This window comes from Danio rerio, chromosome 24 (genome assembly GCF_052040795.2).
Source record: "Danio rerio strain M-AB ecotype USA chromosome 24, GRCz13ab, whole genome shotgun sequence".
In the NCBI taxonomy this organism is placed as follows: domain Eukaryota; kingdom Metazoa; phylum Chordata; class Actinopteri; order Cypriniformes; family Danionidae; genus Danio; species Danio rerio.
The window spans coordinates 6,017,616-6,043,064 of NC_141044.1; the positions used below are offsets into that span (position 1 = coordinate 6,017,616).

At 38.7% G+C, this 25,449-nt stretch overlaps 3 protein-coding genes across 6 annotated transcripts; 2 read left to right on the forward strand and 1 right to left on the reverse strand.

Annotated features, from left to right (window-relative positions):
* Nucleotides 1–1,734: 1,734 nt before the first annotated feature.
* On the forward strand, nt 1,735–17,198 carry mastl (microtubule associated serine/threonine kinase-like). Of its 2 annotated transcripts, XM_087308461.1 has the most exons (13): nt 1,743–2,173; nt 3,174–3,311; nt 3,870–4,009; nt 4,087–4,175; nt 4,255–4,361; nt 4,469–4,628; nt 4,708–4,877; nt 6,879–7,985; nt 8,994–9,135; nt 11,150–11,170; nt 14,604–14,717; nt 15,223–15,324; nt 16,526–17,188. In XM_087308461.1, the coding sequence occupies exons 1-13, from the start codon at nt 2,018–2,020 to the stop codon at nt 16,681–16,683; spliced, it is 2,604 nt and encodes an 867-aa protein (XP_087164587.1). In that variant the 5' UTR covers nt 1,743–2,017; the 3' UTR covers nt 16,684–17,188.
* Nucleotides 8,204–20,843, reverse strand: pimr63 (Pim proto-oncogene, serine/threonine kinase, related 63). 3 transcript variants are annotated; one of them, XM_087309093.1, is made up of 8 exons: nt 20,541–20,843; nt 20,081–20,302; nt 19,918–20,000; nt 19,784–19,834; nt 19,342–19,714; nt 19,052–19,231; nt 18,881–18,976; nt 16,781–18,785 (listed from the first exon to the last, which is right to left on the reverse strand). In XM_087309093.1, exons 1-8 carry the CDS (start codon nt 20,563–20,565, stop codon nt 18,769–18,771), a joined length of 1,047 nt encoding a protein of 348 aa, XP_087165219.1. In that variant the 5' UTR covers nt 20,566–20,843; the 3' UTR covers nt 16,781–18,768. The 3 variants fall into 3 exon arrangements, with proteins under 3 accessions (XP_087165220.1, XP_087165219.1, XP_087165218.1); XM_087309094.1 differs by lacking the exons at nt 16,781–18,785; nt 18,881–18,976 and adding an exon at nt 8,204–10,382; XM_087309092.1 differs by having other exon boundaries at nt 18,682–18,976.
* Nucleotides 20,844–22,421: 1,578 nt separating this feature from the next.
* pimr64 (Pim proto-oncogene, serine/threonine kinase, related 64) lies at nt 22,422–24,799 on the forward strand. The gene is made up of 8 exons (XM_087309095.1): nt 22,422–22,724; nt 22,963–23,184; nt 23,265–23,347; nt 23,431–23,481; nt 23,551–23,923; nt 24,034–24,213; nt 24,291–24,386; nt 24,482–24,799. The coding sequence occupies exons 1-8, from the start codon at nt 22,700–22,702 to the stop codon at nt 24,496–24,498; spliced, it is 1,047 nt and encodes a 348-aa protein (XP_087165221.1). The 5' UTR covers nt 22,422–22,699; the 3' UTR covers nt 24,499–24,799.
* Nucleotides 24,800–25,449: the final 650 nt, after the last annotated feature.

The window sequence follows — 25,449 nt, forward strand, 5'->3', positions numbered from 1 at the left end:
TAAAATAAAAATCATGAGGAACACATTACATTATGTTTTTTGTATTGTCTGCAATGAAATACAAGTCAAAGTTAATTTAGAAATTATTTCTTCCTTTTTTCGTTAGCATTTTTCATACTGTCCCAGCTTTTTCTAATTTGAAGTTGTACATTATGTATTATTCTAAGCTATATAGTATTATTTTGAGCTATACTAATTATTATCCTGGCGACATGGTGGTTCAGTGGTTAGCTCTGTCGCCGTACAGCAAGAAGGTCACTGGTTCGAGTCCCGGCTGGGTCAGATGGCATTTCTGTGTGGAGTTCTCGTTTCCCCCACAGTCCAAAGACATACGCTATAGCTGAATTCAATAAACTAAATTGCAGTATTGTATGTGTGTGAATGAGAGTGTATGGGTGTTTGCCAGTGATGGGTTGCAGCTGGAAGGGCATCCGCTGCCTAAAACATGTGCTGGATAAGTTGGTGGATCATTCCGCTGTGGTGACCCCTGATTAATAAGGGACTACAGGGACTAAGAGGGACTAAGCCGAAAAGAAAATAAATATTAATTATTATTATGAGCAATATAGTATTTCTTTGAGCTATATTAATTAATATTTTGAGTTATATAGTATTACTTAGCTGAAAAAAATTAAGCCTAAACATTTTGCAGCCCTCTGGTGGACGGCTGAAGTATAGACAAACTACAGTCTACTGTCCTTAGTCTGCTTATGCATGTTCAAATGTTTGTTTGATGTTTGTGTTTTTAAACTCGGGTGTGCATGAGAGTACCGAGGGTCCATGAAATGTTTAGGCCAAAAAAAAAAAAAAAAAAAAAGCATGAAAATATGAGCATCTAAATTAAAAAGGGAATGAACAAACTATAAAATAATACAACTAAGATTCAAATTAATCGTTACTTTATATATATTATTTCTTCAAATAAATGCATGTGCATTGTAATGAATAAAAACAATATTAAAAACAAGGAAATTAATCAAATTACGTGAATATAATAACTAATAATTATATAATAGGTGAAATAAGATTCACATAAATAAGGATTCAAAATAATAAATCAAACAAAATGTGATTGAAATAAATAAATCAACATTGAATTAATACTAAAAACGTTGATTAAGGTTAATAATAAAAACAAATATTAATAAAAACATATTAATTAATAGTTATTTTCATACAATAAACTATTACTATACAATAAACTAGTCTATGTTTTGGGTTTCGTGGCATTTAAAAGGTTGAAATCCCCAAGAATGAGCAAGTTATTGATTCAAATATGTCAGCTTCATTGATCTGGTTATCTTAATTTATTATAACCCAAACGATACCACTGTAAATCAATGCTAAATATCTCCGAGACTAAGAATTGTGGTTATACAGAATTTAAACCCAGAATTACATTTGTGATATTTTCGAAATCCTTGTTATTAAACATGTTACACCTTTTTAACAACATACTAAGAATTTAACCATCACAACCAGCTGAGGGCGCCTTGTCAGATAGAAAGAGTAGGGAGACCGAAACATTGCCTGATTTATTTTTGCGCAAACGTAGCTAGTACTTGCCTCTTTTAAGATTAAAATTAAAAGTATGGCGTTATAAAACTAATGTAAGCTGTTTAAAAATCGCGAATAAACATAAACATATCGTTTAACTTTGTTTATTACTTAATTTCTTCGAATTAGGGCGGCCAAAGCACCTCGTTTTAGGACCCAATTTTTTGTGCCACATTTCAAATTTCAAAACAAACTTGTCGCGGCTGTCAACAACAAGTGAGAATGGATGCGGTGGACTGAACTGAAGACTCAACAAACAAATAACGTAACAGTCTAAATAAATGTAGCCTTTACATGCATTCATGGTGATTTGTGTTTGATTTCCAACACAATAATCACCATTAAAACGTTTTTGCGTGTATCTGAATGAGGAACGCCTGACTGCACGGAAACACAAACGACCACTTACGTTAGTGGACTTACCATCAGCCAGTTGTATTAAATTAATATTTTTTTAGAGATGGAAGCTCGTGGATTGGCATGCGAAAGCTCAAACAGTGCAGTAAAAGCTCCTTCCATCGAGGACTTCGTGCTCGTCAAACCCATCAGTCGAGGAGCTTTCGGGAAGGTTTACCTCGCCAGAAAGAAATGCAACTCCAAACTCTATGCCATCAAGGTAACGTGTTATCCAGCAAGACATTATTTATAAATATTATATTCTTAATATAAGTTATACTTTTTACAATTAATACAAGAAGACTAACTTTACATTTATTTTGGTATTGTACGTACTCCGCTAACGTTACATTATGTTGTGGGGTTAAAAATGTATTGCTCATTGTTTAAAACTTCATCGTCAATAATAGAAAATGTACTTTTTTGTTTTACCGAGTATCTCAGGGGACAACTGTTTTTATATGATTGTTCTGCTTACAAAATTTGACATTTATAAATGCTAATTAATTTATAAGAAACCTAATTTTATAGTATTGTTCACTTAAATGTGCTTATTTCCAAAATCAGAGACTATTTGAACAAAAAAGCCTTGTGCACTTGAAAATATTATTGTTTGTAAATTTATCTAATCTTTATGCTTGTATAAGGTATGTTTATATTAAATGTATATGCAATATACATCTGAACAAGCAGTAAAAACAGGCTTAAATAAATTATTATTATTATTATTATTATAAAAAATCATTTAAAACCGCATTGCACTTCAGTTACAGAAAATAAAACAACTTATTTTTTTCATTTCCCCCCAAGTGAAATCTTCAAAACCTGTTAGCTGTTTGATGGAAACAACAGTACAACACATTTCTTTACACAATATGATCAGTAGTAGTGTGTAGTAAAAGTAGTACAAATAATACAGTTTAGTAAAAGTATATATTTTTTGTTTTACATATTGGTTTGTTCAAATAGCATTTTCTTTTTTTTTCCTTTCTTTTTTTTTTTTTTGAAAATTCCTAAGAATACATTTTGTTCCTTTTAGTTGTTGACAGTAAATAATGTGTGATGTCATAAAAAATGGATAACAAAATCCTTTCTGTGAAATCCATTACTCAATACGTCTGCAAAACCTCCTGTTCCGTAAATCATTAGCATAGCACCCATTTAATTACAAAATGCCTAATCAGTAAACATTAGTTAACTTTTTTTTTTTTTTTTTTCAGGTGGTGAAGAAAGCAGAAATGGTGGATAAGAACATGACTGAGCAGATGAGAGCTGAGAGAGATGCTCTGGCTCTCAGTAAAAGCCCTTTCATTGTGCATCTGTTTTACTCCCTTCAAACCGCAACTAAAGTCTATCTGGTATGTACTGGGGTGAAACGTGGCAGGGAAATTTAGTACAAGAAGCATTTGATGACATTAAAACACTCTATTTCAGGATCACAGTGCAACCCCAATCATTTTGAGTTTTTGTATCTTAATCTTGACATTACTTGTTACCGATACGTTTTTTTTAAATTTATTTATTTTTTACTAACAGTAAATCTGGGATCTTGTTGGACACAGTGGAACCTCAATGGCTAAACATTTTTACAATTTTTGGGCCACTTGGCCTACAATACAGCCCTTTTGACACGAAATAGCGATTTAAAAAAAAAAAGATAACTTGTGGAGAGATGGATTATGCCAGAAATTATTCCAGCCAATGATAAATACTTAATACAAATACATTTAGCAAGTTGCAGGAAAGCCATAAGTTAAAAATGCTTTAAGGTTGATCCTCCAACAAGAGCTCAATGGATAGGAGTTGTAATGCGACTCTAAATCGGACAGTATCATCTTTGATCCTCCTGGTTTTTACAGGTTTTGTGAAGTTCATATCGCTGCAAATGTTTCAGTGCATGTTTCATACTTCCACAGGTGATGGAGTATCTGATTGGAGGAGATGTGAAATCGCTTCTTCATATTTATGGCTACTTTGATGAGGACATGTCTCTGAAATACATCTCAGAGGTGGCGCTCGCGCTGGATTACCTTCACAGACACAGCATTATTCACAGGTATGTCTGAAAAGTAGTGATTTGGAGTGTTTTGTTTGTCAAACTCACCATGTTTAGTTTTTTGTCATTTGTTTTAGGGATTTAAAACCAGACAACATGCTCATCTCGAACGAGGGTCACATTAAGCTTACAGACTTTGGCCTCTCCAAGGTTAAACTCGACAGAGGTATGTTTCTATTTCCTAATAATTAATGCTGAAATGTTTATTTTTATCACAAGTTTTACTAAATGTTCTCACCATCCAGAGCTAAACCTGATGGACATTTTAACCACACCATCTTTGGTGAAGCCTACAAAGGATTATTTTCGAACACCAGGTCAAGTTCTGTCACTGATCAGCTCTCTTGGTCTTGTAAGTAGATCTGCAGATGCATAGTTTATATATTGTATGGCTTGATATGTTGTTGTTCCCTGCTTGGCGTGAGCGATCCTTAATCGGTCTCTGTCTCAAAATTGCAGAACACCCCAGTTATAGAGGGTAAGCGTCACAGCAGCACAGTACTGGGCAGCCCAATGTCCTGTGGGAAAGTCAAGCAGAGGAACAGGTCTCTGGGCTCACCTCTCATGAAGAGACGGGCCGAGTACATGAATTCCCCAGTGTGCACAAGTCGAGCTCTAGGTATGTGGTGGATAAATGTACATCCATAGTCTTTCTTGCTGTTCTAGAATAAGGAAGCCTAACTTGTGGTGTTCTCTAGCATCCAACAGTGTGTTCAGTCCTGTCCTGCTGGCGAGGAGTTTGACACCAAGGCTGTTAAAGTCAGGGAAGAGACTCGATACTATGAGTGTTGGGAGCACACACTCATGCATGCTACCATCCACTACTGACTCTGAAAACTGCGTCAGCCCCATGTGGGAAGATGAGCAGGTGGTGTATCCGCATCCGTAGCTTTTGGTTCATCGGGTTTTGAGAAATAGCATGGCTGACCAAGACAAAGTAGCAAAGAAATTACATTAAAACGATAGATAGATAGATAGATAGATAGATAGATAGATAGATAGATAGATAGATAGATAGATAGATAGATAGATAGATAGATAGATAGATAGATAGATAGATAGATAGATAGATAGATAGATAGATAGACGGACAGACGGACGGACGGACAGATAGACAGACGGATAGACAGACAGACAGATAGACAGACGGATAGATAGATATACAGATAGATAGATAGATAGATAGATAGATAGATAGATAGATAGACGGATAGATAGACGGATAGATAGACAGACAGACAGATAAAACTTTTAAAACACTTTAAAATATTGATTTTAAATGATGATGGGAAAGATAAAAATAGCATAAATTATCATCACAGTGTAATAAACAATAACCAATGGCAATGAAAACACTTTATTAATGTACAATAAATAATGCTTTCTTATTTAACATTAAACTAAGTGTACAACTAAGTATAAAATGTGTTTAGTTATGGCCATTTGGGAAAACACCAACAGAGTCTTCCTTGATATTTAATTTATTTTTATATTTTATATTTTATTTTACATAATAATAATATTAATATATTGACAAATAGTCACAGGCAAATGAACCTTTAGTGACAAGGCAGCACTGCCCGGATCAGGTAACAATCCCGCTTCGCACGCTGGCTCCGGGTCATTGGGCAGTCCTTATTGTTAAGCTCTAATGTATACAACTAGGCTCTGCTTGTTTGACACATTATTTTAAATATGTGGCTAAGAAATAACTTATCAGAATTAGTTTTTTGATGAATCCTTATACAAGTCTGAAATGTCATGGTCTTAAAAAGGTCCTTGCAGAAACCCTGTCTTAAGAAAACTTTTTAACTATTTAAATTTTTATTTATTTTTTTGCTTGCTGAAAACATATTTTCAGAATAAAAGTGCTGTTTTCTACTACTTACTAGAGTTGTCACGATACTGGAGTTCGATGCCAATTGATACTGAGACCATTTCTACTTCACCTTCCCACTAACATTTGATCACTGTTGAGCCTTTATTCTTTTTGTCACATGCTCAACAGAAATGACTGTGATTGGCCGTTAAGATCATCAGTTCACCAAACGCACTGCTGTTTACTGAGTGTAAACACAGATACAGGGACACTGGAGCATTTTAAATAATTTTAAAGCTGTGAAGACCAGTCGATTCATTAGCAAATCCCCCCTACTGTATGTCAACTTCTAGACCACAGGTGTCAAACTCAGTTCCAAAAGGGCTGCAGCTCTGCACAGTTTAGTTCCAACCCTAATTAAACACACCTGATCAAACTAATTGAGTCCTTCAGGCTTGTTTGAAACCTACAGGTAAGTGTGTTGGAGCAGGGTTGGAACTAAACTGTGCAGGGCTTCGGCCCTCCAGGAATTGAGTTTGACACCCCTGTTCTAGACAAACCAGCTGATCTTCACAGCTTTAAAATGCTCCAGTGTATCTTTTGTTAAACTCAGTAAACAGTAGGGAGTTCAGTGAACTGATGACCTTCGCGGCTAGTCTTTTCTGTTGAGAACGTGAACACAATGGCAAATCAGCGCTGTTTAAGAACGCTCTGAACAGCGCTAAAATTAACTCCGTACTGGACCCAGGGTTGACAGTGCATGTCAAAGCACAAACCAAGCATGAAGACAAATGAATTGTCTGTAGACCTCAGAGACAGGATTGTCTCAAGGCACAAGGCTGGGGAAGGTTACAGAAAAATTTCTGCTGCTCTGAAAGTTCCAATGAGCACAGTGGCCTCCATCATGCGTAAGTGGAAGATGTGAAAAAACTCAGTATTGGTTGGTATCAAATTCCAGTATTCTGACAACACTATTACCTACTCTAGATTTTCGAATGGTAATGTGCATACAATGAAGTAAATCATTCTGAAATTGTCATTTAATCCTAGAACTTGCATGATGTCGAGAACATTCCACAGCTGAATGGAAGAGAAGTTGACAACAGAAAGTCAAGAAACGTTCCCTTGACTCCTGTGGAAAAGAGGAAGACGCTTCCAGCGCGAGCTCAGGATCACAGCACTGTTTTTACTCCCCTCAATAACCAAGTTACCAACAGCAGGAATATTAAACCTGACCTTTCTGCAAAGAGGCTCCAGTTTGGTGCAACTGACAACTCTGCCACTCCATTGGAGAAGATTGTTCCTCATCAGTCAGTTGGGAATGGTCTTATAAAACCAGAGCCTCTAAAAGAGCTCAAATCTTCAGTAAAGAGAGCATTTGAGGAGGTTGAGAAAAGCCCAGAACAGGCTGAGATTCTATGCAAGAAAAATGACGCAGCGTACAAGAGATCCTTTCAGATTCCTGAGAAGACCTCAAGGGCCCACACAGGCTTGACTGGAATTTTCTCGATCGTAGGGCTTGACGATGTTAAAAGTGCACCTAAATGTCAACAGTTCAATGAGAGAACTGGCCCAAAGCAGTCTAGTCCCATAGCTGTGGCCAAAAACCTCTTCTGTGAACTGGAAGATCAGGGGGAAGAGGGGGGTAAAGCAGAGCCCAACTCCAGCTCTTCAACCTCGCCCGGTGATGAGCGAAACATCAGAAGAAGCCTAAGTTTAGAGTCTGACGTCTCGGCACATGAGATGTCACTGGTTGCTAACACGCCACAAAAACTGTCAGACGCCAAACAAGAAGTTTTATCTTCGTCTTTTGAGGAGTTGGACGAAAACGAGATTTCTGCAGTCACCCCAATGGCCAGACCCACAGTTGCTACACCAAAGCATAGCAGCGCAAAGCAGCGCAGGGGTGAATGTGAGCGTTCTCTGCTTGATCATCCTCATGGCCTGTCTGACAGTATGATCAAATCACCCGGCTTCCTCAAACCCAAAAATGTGGTTGCGTTTAGGAGCTACTGTAGCTCAATCAACCGCTCATGTACGTCACATCTCAGCCTGGCCTCGTTTGATGCCATGGAAATGTCTGCGTCAGCATCCTTTCACAATGCTGTGACTCCAGTTCAGAAGAAAAGGCCCAGTCTAAGCAACTCCCTTTACCAGGTGAGGAGCTCAAGCAAAACTGGAGAATTATCTAAAGGGATGGTTCTCATTAGAGGTGCAACAATACATACTTCTCATGGTTTGGTTTGGTTTTTGGTCATTGTTTTAGTTTCATTTACTTAAACCAAGGTTCTCAGTCTTCTTGAAAGTACTTTATTTTTCAACATGTGGATTCAAGGCCTGGAAAGTACATAAAAAAAACAAACAGGTCCTTGATAGTGCTTTGTTTATGGTTTTATTTCAACAATTGTACTCAATTGTCAAAAACAGAATGAAAAAACTGAGAAATTTTTCAATTCAAAATCTTACATTTAAATCTTGTACAGTAACACTGACCAATCAATCAATATTTCATAAATGGCATTCGAATATCACTAGTAATTAGTTTTTTAAAGTATTGAATTTTATTGAAGTTCTTTGAGCATAACTTTTTAAAATAGCCAGTTTTTGAAAATTAATCTAAAATTTTAATGTAAATATCAAGTTTAAGTGAAATGTTAAGTACAGTAAGGACTTTCATAGCACAATATATGCTGTGGGATTAATTACAAAAGTGATGAATTTAAAATTAATGGTGGTTTAAAAATCATTGAATCTGCTGTTTGTCTAAAGTTGAATAAACATGAGGTTTATTTAGTAAGCAATCTTTATTTCGTTAATTCCCTCCTCGCACACACACGAGATATCTTCAATAATCCTTCACCATAAAAAACCCGCCCCCGCGCGCTCTCTTATTTGTAACCTGGATAACCTTCTTTCAGGTCAACAAAGTAGAGAGATAACATGTTAACACATAGCACAATATATGCTGTGGTATGAATTACAAAAGTGCTCGATTTAAAATTAATGGTGGTTTAAAAATCCTTGATTCTGCTGTTTGTGAAAGCGTGAGAACCCTGATCAACTGAAAATTCTAATCAAATATAACACTGCATACTGTAAATAATCTACACTGTATAAATTAAATAAAGGTTAACCATTTCTGAGTCATGTTTTCTTTTTTCCTAGACTCCCCAGCAGATGGTTGTGTCTCACACTCCCTATAGGACACCTAAAAGTGTCCGTAGAGGTCCTGAACGTGTTGAAGGGGCTCCTATTTTGGGTACTCCTGACTACTTGGCACCAGAACTGTTATTAGGCAAGCCTCATGGTAAGAATTTCATGTTCTGTATTTGAAATGTATGTTTATCTTTTGTAGACATGCGTCTCTGGTGTCCAATGCCCATAATGTCACTGGGGTGGTATCTTTTTAAAAGGTACACAATTGTACCAAAAGTTGATTTTCCACTAAATGGTTTGGTTTAGTTCTGCTCATTTTGGGAGCTTTACCTCTGTGTTCTGTACCTAGTAACTGGTATTAGTACCACTTTGGGTGAGGTTCCAAGCAAGCCATAATCTTAAAGCAATAAGACACCAAACCCACTACTTTTAAATAGTCTGCAGAAGCCGCTGCTTCCATTACCTCTGTGCTGTGAGTTGGTTTGTGTCACATTTACTGCAGTGTAAATGCATGCATTGTTGTGACAACAGTACCATACCATGCAGGGGAAAAGCAGCTAAATGGGACTATATAAGCTTTATTTCTGTTCAAAGTCGCGAATTAGATTTATGCCTAAACTGGAATATTACATAAAACATTTGTGAATAAAGCATTGTTTTCATCCAAAAAGTCAAAGAGAACTAAATCAACACTTCGTGAAAAAACTGGTGCCAAATATTAAAAGTAGAATTTTCTGCACTGGAAGAAGCCACTGTGAGCCTTTTTTCTTTAAAAATAAAGTACTTGTGCCTCTGAAGATGTAGATGCAATGCATACATGGTGGCTTTTGGAGGTGTGAGACACTCTTTGAGAGAGCCATTTTGATGATGGACATTGGCTGAGAAATTTTAGAATGACCAAAACATTTTAAAATGTTGTCAAATTTGATCAGTCCACTGGTTTGTGTATTAATCCCATTGCATCCCATTATGCTGTCAAGTAATATGTTCAAAGAAAATCAACCTTTAATTTAATTTTTTTATTTTAAATTTATTTTTGCGCATGCAGGAATTTATTCAATAAATAAAGGCATTTTTTTATTTTTTTTTATATAGAATAAAATTGATCCTACTCAGTTGTGCATATAAGTTTTTTTTGTAGTATTCCGAAATACACATAAAAATAGGTGGATGGAAACGTATCTTATATTGATACCTTAGGGCCGGGAAAGAACAAGCCCGACAGTCAGATGTTAGGCTTCATTGGTCCGTCGTTCCAGTTAGTTGGTTTGGTGTGTTCCACACATAGCCTTTTCGGGTTAATGTCTGAGCTTGTTGGCCTGATTCAGCATGTCGAATCTGCATCATCCATCGACTGAAGAGAGGGCTCTGACTGGTTATTCAGCAATGAATCAGAGCCTGAGTGTGATGTTGTGAAGTGACGTGGCAAGTGAACAATTCAAGCCATGAAAGAACACAAAGAGGCCGGCTGTAATTTCGCTACATTTCTGAAATATTTGCAAATTCTTAGATTGTTAGACACCGTTGCAGAAGCAAATTCCTCCATGGTGAGTGCCATTTACTGTGATAATGGTTCTAAACGCTGCTTTGTTTTTGCTTTGTACGTGTGCATCGTAAGTTTCAGTTTTTCCGTTCTAACGACAAAACAGAAACTGCACCTTGCTATGTGGAAAGACATGTGCTTTTGTGCAGGCGCAGAACGTGCACTCTGAAATGAGTTGGCTTTCAGTTGGTGTGTTCATGCACAGCTTTTTGGTCCAGATGTGAGGCAATAACACAGTTGGGTTTCCTCTGTTCTAATTCTTCGGCTTTGGATTGGTGTGTACCGGCCCTTAAAGGTAGTACATACATATCAGTATCTAAAAATTACCACGTAATTACAAAATTACGGGTGTACCTTTTGAAAAGGTACTGCACCAGTGACCACTTTTAAACCTTTATTTCTGAAACTGTATAAAATGTGGAATTAATATGAGATGTATCAAACTTGTCCCTAACATAAACCATACATACAATACTTTGAACATACAAACATACTTCACTAGCAGCAAATTTTGGATAAGAATAAAAAGTGGCCAGAATATCTGAACAAATTTGTGCAATCATAAAAACATGTAATACAAAGTGGGTCTGAATTTCTTTCATTAACAGCCATTATGTTTTAGTTTCAGGGCCTGTACGTTATGGTATGTATGTTTTAAAAGTATTCGGCTCAGACTTCATGCCATGAAGCTGTTGGTGCATGTGCGGGCAGCTTATCTTTGATGCATTAGACGAGGACGTGGCTGACTAATTTCATTATGGGTTACAGCTTTTGTGATTTGGCGGCTCTTGATTTATCACCCTTAATGCTTCTGTATTGCTGCTGTCTGAACTCTGATGGGATGTTATGACGGTGCTTGGGAATTCTGGGGCATTCAACTTGAGTAAAATATCCAGAAAAGTGTAAGCTAACTTCAGTCTTGTTTACACCTGGTTTTTCATCAATCCGTTCACAAGTAGACAATTATAGGTGTAAATGTTTGAGCTTGTCCACAACTTTCTAGATGTAGTCAAAAAATGCTTTGGAGTGCATTGATTTGTAGTGTAAAGGCTAATTTATACTTCTGCATCGAGTCTGCGCGTATGCTCCGGTGCAGCCTTCATGGGGTTGCATAGACCTCGTCGTGGCTGATGCCGACACTGATGCGCACCTCTCTAAAAATGTAACTACACATCGCAACGACGCATAGCACAAGCTCTGTGATTGGCCACTTGGTAGCTGTGACCAGTGTGGGCGGGGCAGAGAGCCGCGCGAACATATTGGAGTGAGTGTTTACACGTGTCAAAGTGAAGTAGCTTTAAATGAAAACTGTTGTTTTGTGTTTACCTTATGATAGTTTTTGCACGTTCGCCGGTTTCCGTCTCGGAGTGAGCGAGTTTTAGCTACTTGTACATTTAAGGGAGCATTCAGAAAAAACAAAACACTTACGAGAAAACAAGACACAGAGGAACATAAAAAGCTATTGCCAACTAGCGTTTCAAAATGCACCGCTACACGCAAGGCAGGCGCCGTGGGTCATGTCGATCACACGATGCAAAAGTATAAACCTTTGTCTTAAAAAAAACAACTGTTCTCCGTTCACTGACCTAATGCTAGATTGTTTCTGCAACATCATATGGGAAAGCGCACCTCAACAAGGAAGTCATACTAAGAGTTGGTGGTAACTTATTTCAAGTAATGTGATTTTTATGTTATTTTATTACTATTTTTAACTAGTAAAAATGACTTTTTTTGCATTCTAAAATGCCTCAACCAAACAAATTCCATTTTGTCAGGTCAGATTCATGGTGGCAGGCCAGATTGACCATCAGTGTTCCCTATGGCCAGTCTGCAGATCCTTGAATCCTTAAGTCTTAAATTCTGTAGTATAAAATAAGGTTTTAATCAGTCTTAAATGTCTTAAGTCTGCATTTCCGAGATCTTAAAAATGCTATCAAATGACCCTGTAAATAAGACTTTGTTTTCATTTTAAAATCTACTTAAACCTTGTTGTCTATCATCACACAGATCAACATAGGTGGAACTAAAGTCCATTTTTAGTCGTTGGCAGAACCCAATATATGATTATGTAATTAACATTCACTGGGAGTTTGCTTATGTAATTGAAGTTCGCAGATAACAATAGCTCATAATTGCTGCATCAACCAGTTTATTAACAAATGACGAGCTAAAGTTGAATATAAAATATAAAATATAAATATAAATATAAATATAAAATAAGTCTTAAATATAACTTTTAGAAACCCGCAGATACCCTGTTATTAGGAAGAGACACTTTAGTTATCTTTGACTAATTAACAGTGCTTTTTGTTGTTTTATGTAGAGGTTTTTTTCAATTCAACGTTCTTCAGTATATCTTTCATATTGAACAACAGACTGAATTTCCATTTTTGTGTGAACGGTCTTTTTAATACCAGGTGGGGGATTTGTTGTGCTTTCGAAACATTGCTGTATTTTGTTAGAATGGACTAACATGTTAACTTCAGAGTTTGCTGATGGTGTTGGCTCTTAACAATGGAACCATGGGGATGGTTTACAAAAAATTTGTGCCAGTTTAGTGCAAAAACATAGCATATTGAGTTGAATCCATTGCCTTCCAGAGTACCCTACAACTGATCTTGCATAATTGAAGACTTTGACAAAGAGAGACCATCTTTTTGAGTACCCAGAACACCCTAGCAACTGCATAGCAACATCCTGAAAACCACCCAGCACATCCCAGCATTAGTGTTTTATGATTTATTTATTTTTGCCTCGGCAATTGTGTTGTTAAACAGATATTTTATTTTTACTTACCAATTATTTATTGTTTGTCAAATGTTATTATTACTAATGGAAAAAGCTCACCCTTAAGGCTTTATGTTAGATATCTTTGAAGGTATTCATGTCTTTAAATTTTATCTAAGACTTATGAGATTGTAAATGTTATTGATTGCTAAATTATAGATTATTTCCACCAATTAAACCACCATTATGTTGGGACAAGATGTTACCAGTGTGAGAGTTTTTCATTATGAATATCAACAGTGACAATTCATATTAAACTAAACTGAATCAGTTTCAATCTAACTAGAACTACATTAGAATTTTACCAGCCTGACATGCTGTATATCACCTACTAAATATAATATTGTTATGGCCTTTATTTTTTATTGTCCTGTTGACCTGTTTATGTAAAGACGCAATCTATATTGTATAACGTACTATAGAAATAAGTAACTTCACTTGAATCTTTAAATAATTTTGTGAGATCAAAGATCTAGATGTTTGATAGCAGTTTCCACTTTTTGTAGATTTTTTTTTAATTGACATTTAAAGTATATTCTATATAGTGTGAATCTCTCGCGTGGCATCATGGGATAGTGTAACGTACATTGGATGTTTATTACAGAATTTCGCTGGGAGTAGGTCACCCGGGTACTTCTCGCGTACTGTTTTTGAATACTATGAATTTGGACATACTACTCAGCTCATACTGTTTTTCGCATACTGGATAATAAGTCAGGTATGCGATTTCGGACGCAGCCGGAAATAGACAGTTTCAATGAAGAAAAACTGACTCTAGCATTGCTTTTCAGATAAACAAGTATCTGCAAACGTATTATGGTATTTTATTTTTTATAAGAGTCAAAAACGTACATAAAGCACCTTTAAAATCCAATAAATTGACTGTTGTTTTTTTTTTTTTTTTTTTTTTTTTTAGTTTGTTTGTTTTTTGCATTTTGTTTTTGTAATTGGACTCCGAAACTATTTCACATCAAGATATGTATTTATTGGCCATATATTGGTTATCGTCCTCCAAATATGGGCCAAAATAATTATATTAGTGCATCCAAACACAGCATTGAGCTTTTTACAGATTTTTTTTTTTATTACGTAACATTATCTATCATGATACCAGAGTTCATGTCATGCTGGTTTTGTGTGTTCTGCTGTTTCCCTTCCCCCTAAAAATCAACTTATCATCGCTGCTATCACTGCTGTATAATAGTGGTCACTTTCTAACGTGTGTTCTAGAATGTTGTGCATTTAGTAATCTGAGCTTGAGTCTTTTTTTTTTTTTTGCTTTCTGACAGATTTCATGGTGGACTGGTGGGCATTGGGTGTTTGTCTGTTCGAGTTTCTCACGGGAGTCCCACCTTTCAACGATGAGACCCCTCAATTGGTGTTCCAGAACATTCTCAACAGAGGTAAGAAGGATGAAAGTTGATGTCAAGTTAGTCATTTTTTTCTTGACTCTTTAAGATTTTCTACATTTCTTCAAGGTTATTCTTGGTCCAGTGTTGTTTATTTTCACTTCATTATAATCTTGGGATTATAGACAATTATTTCTGCCAGGGATTAAAAAACATATATAATAGAGTCTATCTCACAAGTCTGACTCTGTTTCTCCTATGTTTGAGTTTACATCTACATTATGAGCTATAAATTTGCTTTTCCAAGTAAACATAACAAACTCTCAGAATTCAGAGAAAATGAAAAGTCAAAATTGTACAAATAAAACAAGCTTCCATACTTGATAGTTCCACTATATGACATTTTTGAATTCGTATCATACCATATGTCAAAATTAGTTCTAATTGAAAATGTGTTTATTAATTGCATATTAACATAAGCAAATGCTCTTCTCCGTGAAGAGGTGGTTGTGGTGACTGTTTTCTGATCCCTGTGTGCTTTATGAATGAATGTGTACAGATATACCATGGCCAGACGGAGAAGAGGAGTTGACCCCAAATTCAAGAAATGCCATTGAGATTCTGCTCACCATGGACACACTCAAACGGGCCGGCTTAAAAGGTGAATCAGGCTTGAAAACTTCAGATTTGTTTATGCAGTAGAGATTAGGATGTGACGAGATCTGGCGTTATGAGATCTCACAAGATTAAATCAATATGTCTTTTACTATTCTCGTCTATTTACTTCATACTCGCATCCAGTAGCTCAGAGCTTGTCACGGGGGCATGACATGTTGCTGAATTAAAGTGAAACTGTTGATTAATTAAAAAGGAAACACCCAAAATTTGAAGTTCAATTTGTGAACATGAGTTTGATTTCTCATGTGAAACTGTACAGGGGTGTTAGCAAAATATTTTGCTGCATATAATTAATTGTAAAATACCATTCATTACAAGTGGATTTAAAAAAAAAAACTAAATTGTTTTACTTCTTTTTTTTTCAGCTGAATAAAAATCTTTTTTTCCATTCATATTTTAGCAATTATTTTGCTAATATTTAAAATAATATCCAAAAAAGACATATAATTCATTAATACAATGCTTTTTTCATTCATATATTTCATCATTGAAGATTTCTTAAAATGAGTTTAAAAATCGCGCCTCGTGAACCCAATCTCGTTTCTTGGAGTAAGCATCTCGTCACACTTCAAGTAGGGATGTAACTGTACAGAATTATTTAAATCGGTAAATAACAACGATGCAATAAAAGCTGTTTAGCTGCTTTTCGATGACTCCCACCGAAATGGTAAGGGGTTCTGATCACATTAAACATCTTTAACATTTGTAATAGGCTACTAAGCGACTAATGTTGTTGGAGTCCCAGTTCTGACTTTCATTTTCAAACCGTCTGCTAGTTTTTTTATTGTTAAGACCTGAGGTGAACTATCTGCTCCTGCTTTCAGCATTATGCCACGTAAAATGGTGTTTAAACTCAAATTGGTAGCATTTACACTGAATAAAGCACATAACCAGTCCCTTGGGTTTTCTTTATCATCTATTATATGCTGTTGTTCTGCTGTGACATTGTGGAAATGGAAAGCATTTCTAAAATTTTGTCAGATGGTAAGGACAAAGATACCTTTTATTGTGTGTCGCGGCCCAGCATGTTGTTAGGACACCGTGTAAGCCTTTACTTTTTTCAGTGGAAGAGTTATCTAATTACGCTAACTAGTTACTTTGTGACTCATCACACCCAACACTGCTGGCTGTTGGATTAGTTTATCTTAATCTAACACGTGTTTTTGTATGTTATGTGTGTGCAGAGTTGAAGGATCACCCGTTTTTTGATGGTGTGGACTGGGAAAACCTACACCATCAGACGATGCCCTTCATCCCGCAGCCTGACAACGAGACTGACACATCGTACTTTGAGGCCAGGAATACGGCACAACATCTGACCGTTTCCGGCTTCAGTCTCTAAGCACAACGTGGAGACGCGGTTTGCTCAGATCTGTTGTTGAGGATCCCATCAAGCTCTTCCATTCTTTGTTTTGTCTTTTGGTATTTCATGTCAGATATTTTATGTGACTTTATTTCTGTATTTCAGTCAGGTGGCTTTTTATTTACCGACAGTATATGCACATACATGCTGCCAGATGGCCCATTCGTTATCGGAAAAAGTAATATATTATGTAACACTACTATAGATATTGACTCTTTAATGCACATTTACACTCAAGGCACTGAAGACACTGCTGTTTTACTCTAGTTTTCATGAAAACTATACTTGTCGGGCTGAAATTTTAACATGCTAAATGTTTTAACTAGTCTTAAAGCAAGTACGATTGCTGCTTCAAAAACTTTTCTTTATTCATTAATCATTTAATGTGTACACAACACCTTTAAACACATCCGTGGTTTATAATGTTACCTGTTTTAAAATGATTCTAAAAGGGCTTCCTGTTAAATAAAATAAAATACAACTATTGCATTACAGTTTTTCTTAAACACTATAATACTACAACAGCCTTTTAAATTAACCTTTCAAAACTATAATGCCATTTTTCAAAAAGCACACCAATTTCTCTAAACTTTAAGTGTGGTTTTATTTATAAACTAATTTCAAGAGGATCACGTGCTTATGATTGAACAGGACTGGTACCGCATCTGCTCCGTAAATTGCACCAATCAAATCAATACTGACACACTATAAATAACCAGAGTTTTCCACTCTAGTCATCTTGGTCTTGAAGAATCCCCCTTTCCACCCCTACTTCTCCCCTTCCCATAGGTTGGCACAGCGGCCCAGTGGTTAGCACTGTTGCCTTACAGCAAAACACCACTGGTTCGAGCCCTTACCGGGACAGGCGGCCTTTCTGTGCACAGTTTGCAATTTCTCTCTGTGTTCCCACGGGTTTCCCCAGGTTTCCTCACTTTGTCCAAAGACATACACCATAAGTAAATTGACTACTCCAAAATAGCATCTTAAGACGTCTCTAAGCCAGATATATCTTAGCACGTTTACAAGCAGGGGAGTTATTTTCTGGGAAACTTAACTCTGAAAATGACTGCGATTGGCCTTGAAGGTCAGCAGTTCACCACACTTCACCGAGTGCTAACACGGATGCACGAAGGCTGGAGCGTTTTAAAGCGGCAAAGATCAGTTAAGTCATCAGCGGATCGATCGTCTGTGTTTGCACTCAGTACATCAGTGAAGTGCGGTGGGTGAACTGATGAACTCCACAGCCAATCACAGTCATTTCTGTTGAGCACAGGTGAACACCATGGCAAATCAGTGGTGTTGCGTTCAACATTGCTTAAATATTAGTGGGAAATTGACAGTTTTTATAAATTTCAGTATTGAAATTCAGCATCTTGACAACTGAATGAATCAGTTCATTAACTTGAGTTTGATGTTTGAGTTTGGTGTATTTGAGAAAGAAAACGTTAGCTAATTAGTGGCATTTCTCTTAACTTAGCTGAAAATGAGGTCTGATATCCCTTTTTATTTTCACTTTCTATTCAGAACGGACCTTCGGGTCACTCGAAAGACAGTGAAATGATAAATGTGTGTAGCTTTCTCTTCGCTGATAAGATATACAGCCAGGTACACAACATTCCTCTGTGACTCATGCGATACTTCCGGGTTTCTTCTCACCGCAGCCTTGATTTCACTCTTGTGATGGCAGCCGTGTGAAATCAGTCTATTGAATTATAATTGTGGGATGCTACATTTTAATTTAAATTAGGGTAGAAAAGACAAAGAAGCTGCTGCAGCTGTGTATAAAATACATTTATTGTTTATTTTATTGAGTGCAGTATTGGACCGGATGTTAATAACCTGGTTTTTATTTGATTCTCATTTTATAAACACATTATGCTAGTTTACACACTGCATAGTAATGACTTCTTTCTCCAAGTGGTCTAGAAACATTTGTCTGCTGTACCCTAGCTAGTGTGTGTATGTGTGTGTGTGTGTGTCTTCAGCTTGTCCAGCTTCACTCAGAGTCTGACAGACGCAGCAGAGGAAGTTCGGGATCAGCATCTGTTCTCCTCAGTTCCTCTGCTACTCCTGCTCTCCGTCTACAAATCATTGACAGCGTTTATCTACACTCATCCTCACAACACAACCCAAGCCATGACTACTGGACTCAGATCAGTGTAATGTGTCTGGCCACCTGTGCAGTGCAACCAGGGATGACGCTCAAGATCATCTAAACTAGGCCGATCAGCCGGCGCTGCACTGAGACACCAGCGGATCAGCTGACGGCACTCTGAACACACAACAGCGTCTTCAGAAACACACAACAACACACGTCTGCATCTCTGAGTGTGTGTGAATCTCTAACCTGTGGACAGCTGTCTGGGGAAGAGCAGTCTGCTTCTGGACGTGACCCTCCGTGCGCCTCTGAAGGGGAAGCGGTCGCACAGGATGTTGAAGAGCGTCACTCCGACCGACCAGACTGTAGCTGGAGCCGCATGGTAGCGATGTCTGCTGAACCACTCGGGAGGAGCGTATGCAGGAGTGCCTGAGAGACACAAGGAGAGCACAAACACACACTCAGAATGCTGCAGGACAGAGCAATTCTCCTTACTTGGCATCCCAAACATCAGAACATCTCCTAGAACTCAAACCCACCTGCAAAGTATCTGTAGGCCGAGCTCTTCAGCTGATCTCCACAGCCGAAGTCCAGCAGCTTGATGTCCTGGGTCTCTGTGGAGATCAGCAGGTTCTCCGGCTTGACATCCCGGTGCAGGACGCCGCGGCTCTCGCAGTGTTTCAGCGCCGCGATCAGCTGCACCAGCACTCTCTTGGCCAGACGCTCGTCCAGACAGCCGTTCTCCTCGCAGAAGCTCTGGAGATCTTGGCAGGGAGCCGGACGTTCCAGGATCAGGATGTAGCGTCTGGGACTGTCAAACCAGTCCAGCAGCTGCAGGACACTGGGGCAGGCAGGAGCTGAAGTGACGCGGATCATCAACGCCACCTCCAGCGGCAGCCGACCCTGACCGTCCTGCAGAACAAACACTCCATTACCTCCAGAACTGAAGCAAACACCTCAACAGATTCACACTCGACCTACAACTCTCAGTGTCTCGCAGGTTCGGTCTTTAGAGACGTACTTGATGGCCACCTGCACACAGAACATCGTCATCATTTACTGACATCAACATTTCTAAAGCATGTCTGAGTGAAGGAGGGAGGAAAAAGTCTTACTGGCAGTCCATCAGACCTGCGGATCCCAGCAAACACCGAGCCGAATCCACCTCGTCCCAGCAGCGGGCCCTTCACATACTCATCTGACACACAAGAAATGAAGAACACATGCAAATCATTTCAGAAGTGAGCCCTAAGATCTGGAAGATGAGCCTGTGCTGACCTCTGCGAGAGCGTTTGGCTGATCTCCGGGATGAGGTGGACGGGGTTTGCTGGCTGTCGCTCGGCCTCTTCCTCTTCTTCTGGTCTGTGGACACAGAATCAGCCAACTGGGACGACAGAGGTGCCAAATAACCCGGAAGCTCATCGGTGGCATCCTGCGTGTCTGTGTCCAGAGCTGCTGTCTGAGTCTCGGGGAAAGCAGCACTCCTGGATCTGGAGCGGCCTGAGGATCAAACATCAAACACACACACTGATTATTAATTATTAATTAAACAACACTTAATCTCACTGCTCACTTTGTTTTTGACTTTCAATTGAGACTTTTTCTGCTTTTCCTGTTGTTATTATAATTGTTTTAATGAATAACACTCATGTCACAAACGTTTTTAAGAAATCTTTTATTTGTAACATCATACAATGACATGCCAGTTACAAACAAACGAAAAATGTTAAAGGCTTACCTCGACTTTCACCCACGAGAGCCATGGACAACCTCCAACCTGCAATGAAACAAGAAAATACAGCAAAAGGTATGACAATAAAATGTAAAAGGATAGAAAATTAAAAACAAGAACAAAACGAAGTGGAAATTAAAAAAAGATCAACAAAATAAGCGATTGTCAAGAAATAATCCAAATTCCTGCAAGAAAATCAAACCAATTAAAGAATTTAAACAAGTTTTCTCTCAGAAATCCTCAAACAGCTTCAGAAATCTCAGAATCCGCTCAGAAATGCTCTGCAAATGTCGCCTCGCCTCAACCAACAGCCTGCAAAAGCTTTCGCGTGTTCATATATCGAGTCAAATCTCAAATCATAACACGCGTTGCCATAGCAACTCCACTTCAAAACCCGCTGTCCTCGCACCTGAGCATGGCAAAACAATATATTCATGCAAACGCATTTAAATATTTTAATATGTTTAAAGCGTTATTAATTTCATTTCTATTAAGGATTTATTCAATGTCAATCACACGCAGTCAATAACGGTCATCATGCTAATAGCATACAAAAACTGAAAGCCGTATTTATTATTATTATTATTATTATTATACAAGTTATGTTTTTTAAAAAAGCCCAATTTTGCTTTTCCACTAAATTTATTAGGCCAAAGAGCTTATCACCACAATCGAGCGTTTTGTAGAGCTAAATCACGACTTAATAATTAAAAGTTGTTATGTCGTGATCACGACATAACAACCTGAATTAAGTCGTGATCTCGACATAACAACTTTATATAAGTCGTGATCACGACATAACAACTTTAAATAAGTCGTGATCACGACATAACAACTTTATATAAGTCGTGATCACGACATAACAACTTTGAATGAGTCGTGATCTCGACATAACAACGTTGAATAAGTCGTGATCTCGACATAACAACTTTAATTATGTCGTGATCACGACATAACAACCTGAATTAAGTCGTGATCTCGACATAACAACTTTGAATGAGTCGTGATCACGACATAACAACCTGAATTAAGTCGTGATCTCGACATAACAACTTTGAATGAGTCGTGATCTCGACATAACAACGTTGAATAAGTCGTGATCTCGACATAACAACTTTAATTATGTCGTGATCACGACATAACAACCTGAATTAAGTCGTGATCTCGACATAACAACTTTGAATAAGTCGTGATCTCGACTTAATTAAAGTTGTTATGTCGAGATCACGACTTATTCAAAGTTGTTATGTCGAGATCACGACTTAATTCAGGTTGTTATGTCGAGATCACGACTTATATAAAGTTGTTATGTCGTGATCACGACTTAATTCAGGTTGTTATGTCGAGATCACGACTTATTCAAAGTTGTTATGTCGAGATCACGACTTAATTCAGGTTGTTATGTCGTGATCACGACATAATTAAAGTTGTTATGTCGTGATCACGACTTAATTAAAGTTGTTTTGTCGTGATCACGACATAACAACTTTTAATTATTAAGTCGTGATTTAGCTCTACAAAACGCTCGATTGTGGTGATAAGCTCTTTGGCCTAATAAATTTAGTGGAAAAGCAAAATTGGGCTTTTTTAAAAAACATAACTTGTATAAAAATAATAATAATAATAAATACGGCTTTCAGTTTTTGTATGCTATTAGCATGATGACCGTTATTGACTGCGTGTGATTGACATTGAATAAATCCTTAATAGAAATGAAATTAATAACGCTTTAAACATATTAAAATATTTAAATGCGTTTGCATGAATATATTGTTTTGCCATGCTCAGGTGCGAGGACAGCGGTTTTGAAGTGGAGTTGCTATGGCAACGCGTGTTATGATTTGAGATTTGACTCGATATATGAACACGCGAAAGCTTTTGCAGGCTGTTGGTTGAGGCGAGGCGACATTTGCAGAGCATTTCTGAGCGGATTCTGAGATTTCTGAAGCTGTTTGAGGATTTCTGAGAGAAAACTTGTTTAAATTCTTTAATTGGTTTGATTTTCTTGCAGGAATTTGGATTATTTCTTGACAATCGCTTATTTTGTTGATCTTTTTTTAATTTCCACTTCGTTTTGTTCTTGTTTTTAATTTTCTATCCTTTTACATTTTATTGTCATACCTTTTGCTGTATTTTCTTGTTTCATTGCAGGTTGGAGGTTGTCCATGGCTCTCGTGGGTGAAAGTCGAGGTAAGCCTTTAACATTTTTCGTTTGTTTGTAACTGGCATGTCATTGTATGATGTTACAAATAAAAGATTTCTTAAAAACGTTTGTGACATGAGTGTTATTCATTAAAACAATTATAATAACAACAGGAAAAGCAGAAAAAGTCTCAATTGAAAGTCAAAAACAAAGTGAGCAGTGAGATTAAGTGTTGTTTAATTAATAATTAATAATCAGTGTGTGTGTTTGATGTTTGATCCTCAGGCCGCTCCAGATCCAGGAGTGCTGCTTTCCCCGAGACTCAGACAGCAGCTCTGGACACAGACACGCAGGATGCCACCGATGAGCTTCCGGGTTATTTGGCACCTCTGTCGTCCCAGTTGGCTGATTCTGTGTCCACAGACCAGAAGAAGAGGAAGAGGCCGAGCGACAGCCAGCAAACCCCGTCCACCTCATCCCGGAGATCAGCCAAACGCTCTCGCAGAGGTCAGCACAGGCTCATCTTCCAGATCTTAGGGCTCACTTCTGAAATGATTTGCATGTGTTCTTCATTTCTTGTGTGTCAGATGAGTATGTGAAGGGCCCGCTGCTGGGACGAGGTGGATTCGGCTCGGTGTTTGCTGGGATCCGCAGGTCTGATGGACTGCCAGTAAGACTTTTTCCTCCCTCCTTCACTCAGACATGCTTTAGAAATGTTGATGTCAGTAAATGATGACGATGTTCTGTGTGCAGGTGGCCATCAAGTACGTCTCTAAAGACCGAACCTGCGAGACACTGAGAGTTGTAGGTCGAGTGTGAATCTGTTGAGGGGTTTGCTTCAGTTCTGGAGGTAATGGAGTGTTTGTTCTGCAGGACGGTCAGGGTCGGCTGCCGCTGGAGGTGGCGTTGATGATCCGCGTCACTTCAGCTCCTGCCTGCCCCAGTGTCCTGCAGCTGCTGGACTGGTTTGACCGTCCCAGACGCTACATCCTGATCCTGGAGCGTCCGGCCCCCTGCCAAGATCTCCAGAGCTTCTGCGAGGAGAACGGCTGTCTGGACGAGCGTCTGGCCAAGAGAGTGCTGGTGCAGCTGATCGCGGCGCTGAAACACTGTGAGAGCCGTGGCGTCCTGCACCGGGACGTCAAGCCGGAGAACCTGCTGATCTCCACAGAGACCCAGGACATCAAGCTGCTGGACTTCGGCTGTGGAGATCAGCTGAAGAGCTCGGCCTACAGATACTTCGCAGGTGGGTTTGAGTTCTAGGAGATGTTCTGATGTTTGTGATGCCAAGTAAGGAGAATTGCTCTGTCCTGCAGCATTCTGAGTGTGTGTTTGTGCTCTCCTTGTGTCTCTCAGGCACTCCTGCATACGCTCCTCCCGAGTGGTTCAGAAGACATCGCTACCATGCGGCTCCAGCTACAGTCTGGTCAGTCGGAGTGACGCTCTTCAACATCCTGTGCGACCGCTTCCCCTTCGGAGGCGCACGGAGGGTCACGTCCAGAAGCAGACTGCTCTTCCCCAGACAGCTGTCCACAGGTCAGAGATTCACACACACACTCAGAGATGCAGACGTGTGTTGTTGTGTGTTTCTGAAGACGCTGTTGTGTGTTCAGAGTGCCGTCAGCTGATCCGCTGGTGTCTCAGTGCAGCGCCGGCTGATCGGCCTAGTTTAGATGATCTTGAGCGTCATCCCTGGTTGCACTGCACAGGTGGCCAGACACATTACACTGATCTGAGTCCAGTAGTCATGGCTTGGGTTGTGTTGAGAGGATGAGTGTAGATAAACGCTGTCAATGATTTGTAGACGGAGAGCAGGAGTAGCAGAGGAACTGAGGAGAACAGATGCTGATCCTGAACTTCCTCTGCTGCGTCTGTCAGACTCTGAGTGAAGCTGGACAAGCTGAAGACACACACACACACACACACACACACATACACACACTAGCTAGGGTACAGCAGACAAATGTTTCTAGACCACTTGGAGAAAGAAGTCATTACAATGCAGTGTGTAAACTAGCATAATGTGTTTATAAAATGAGAATCAAATAAAAACCAGGTTATTAACATCTGGTCCAATACTGCACTCAATAAAATAAACAATAAATGTATTTTATACACAGCTGCAGCAGCTTCTTTGTCTTTACTGCCTTCATTCAAATTAAAATGTAGCACTCCTCGCTGCTTATCGCCATCGGCTCCCTTTGAAAATGAATGACATCAGGCGACTTTGACGCTCTCGCCGCTTTCGATGTGAACGCACAGTTAGGCAAAGTGCCAGAAGAGCACAACAAAAGCCTTTATTGATCATTATGTATTTTAAAGTGGAAGGAATATGAAAGAAAGCATATGATTTATTTCTTACTAGAAAAACAATGACAGCAGAACTGAAATTGAAGTATTTGTTACAATATTGTCTGGGATGTGCTAGTGGAACCTCGTACCGGCAATACGCTTGTCTTACAATAACGCCCCATTCACACTGGGCGTCAGCGTCAACACTTCCCATTTACTTTGAATTGGTGACGTCAGGCGTTCCCGAACTGCATTGAGGATCCGTCCGTGCCGCTTCAAAGGCGTTGCTCGCTGCAGAAGTTGGGACTAGCTCAACTTTTCAAGCGCCGACGGAAGCGTCAGCCAATCAGATTGCTGTATGCAAATACACCAGCTAGACAGTGGCCTATTGCTGACTGAATTTTATTGGCTGACGCTGCTATGACGATCGTGTTAGCCCCAACTTCAGACACGCCTTCAGTCAAGCATTGACGCTGAAGC

Bases quoted from the DNA above. Each gene is read 5' to 3' on its own strand.
- mastl (XM_087308461.1), top strand. From the start codon at position 2,018: ATGGAAGCTCGTGGATTGGCATGCGAAAGCTCAAACAGTGCAGTAAAA. The intron at 3,312-3,869 runs GTATGTACTGGG...ATACTTCCACAG, and splicing joins CCGCAACTAAAGTCTATCTG to GTGATGGAGTATCTGATTGG. The intron at 4,010-4,086 runs GTATGTCTGAAA...CATTTGTTTTAG, and splicing joins AGACACAGCATTATTCACAG to GGATTTAAAACCAGACAACA.
- pimr64 (XM_087309095.1), top strand. From the start codon at position 22,700: ATGGCTCTCGTGGGTGAAAGTCGAG. The intron at 22,725-22,962 runs GTAAGCCTTTAA...TTTGATCCTCAG, and splicing joins TCTCGTGGGTGAAAGTCGAG to GCCGCTCCAGATCCAGGAGT. The intron at 23,924-24,033 runs GTGGGTTTGAGT...TGTGTCTCTCAG, and splicing joins GGCCTACAGATACTTCGCAG to GCACTCCTGCATACGCTCCT.
- pimr63 (XM_087309092.1), bottom strand. From the start codon at position 20,565: ATGGCTCTCGTGGGTGAAAGTCGAG. The intron at 19,232-19,341 runs GTGGGTTTGAGT...TGTGTCTCTCAG, and splicing joins GGCCTACAGATACTTTGCAG to GCACTCCTGCATACGCTCCT. The intron at 18,977-19,051 runs GTTAGAGATTCA...TTGTGTGTTCAG, and splicing joins CCCCAGACAGCTGTCCACAG to AGTGCCGTCAGCTGATCCGC.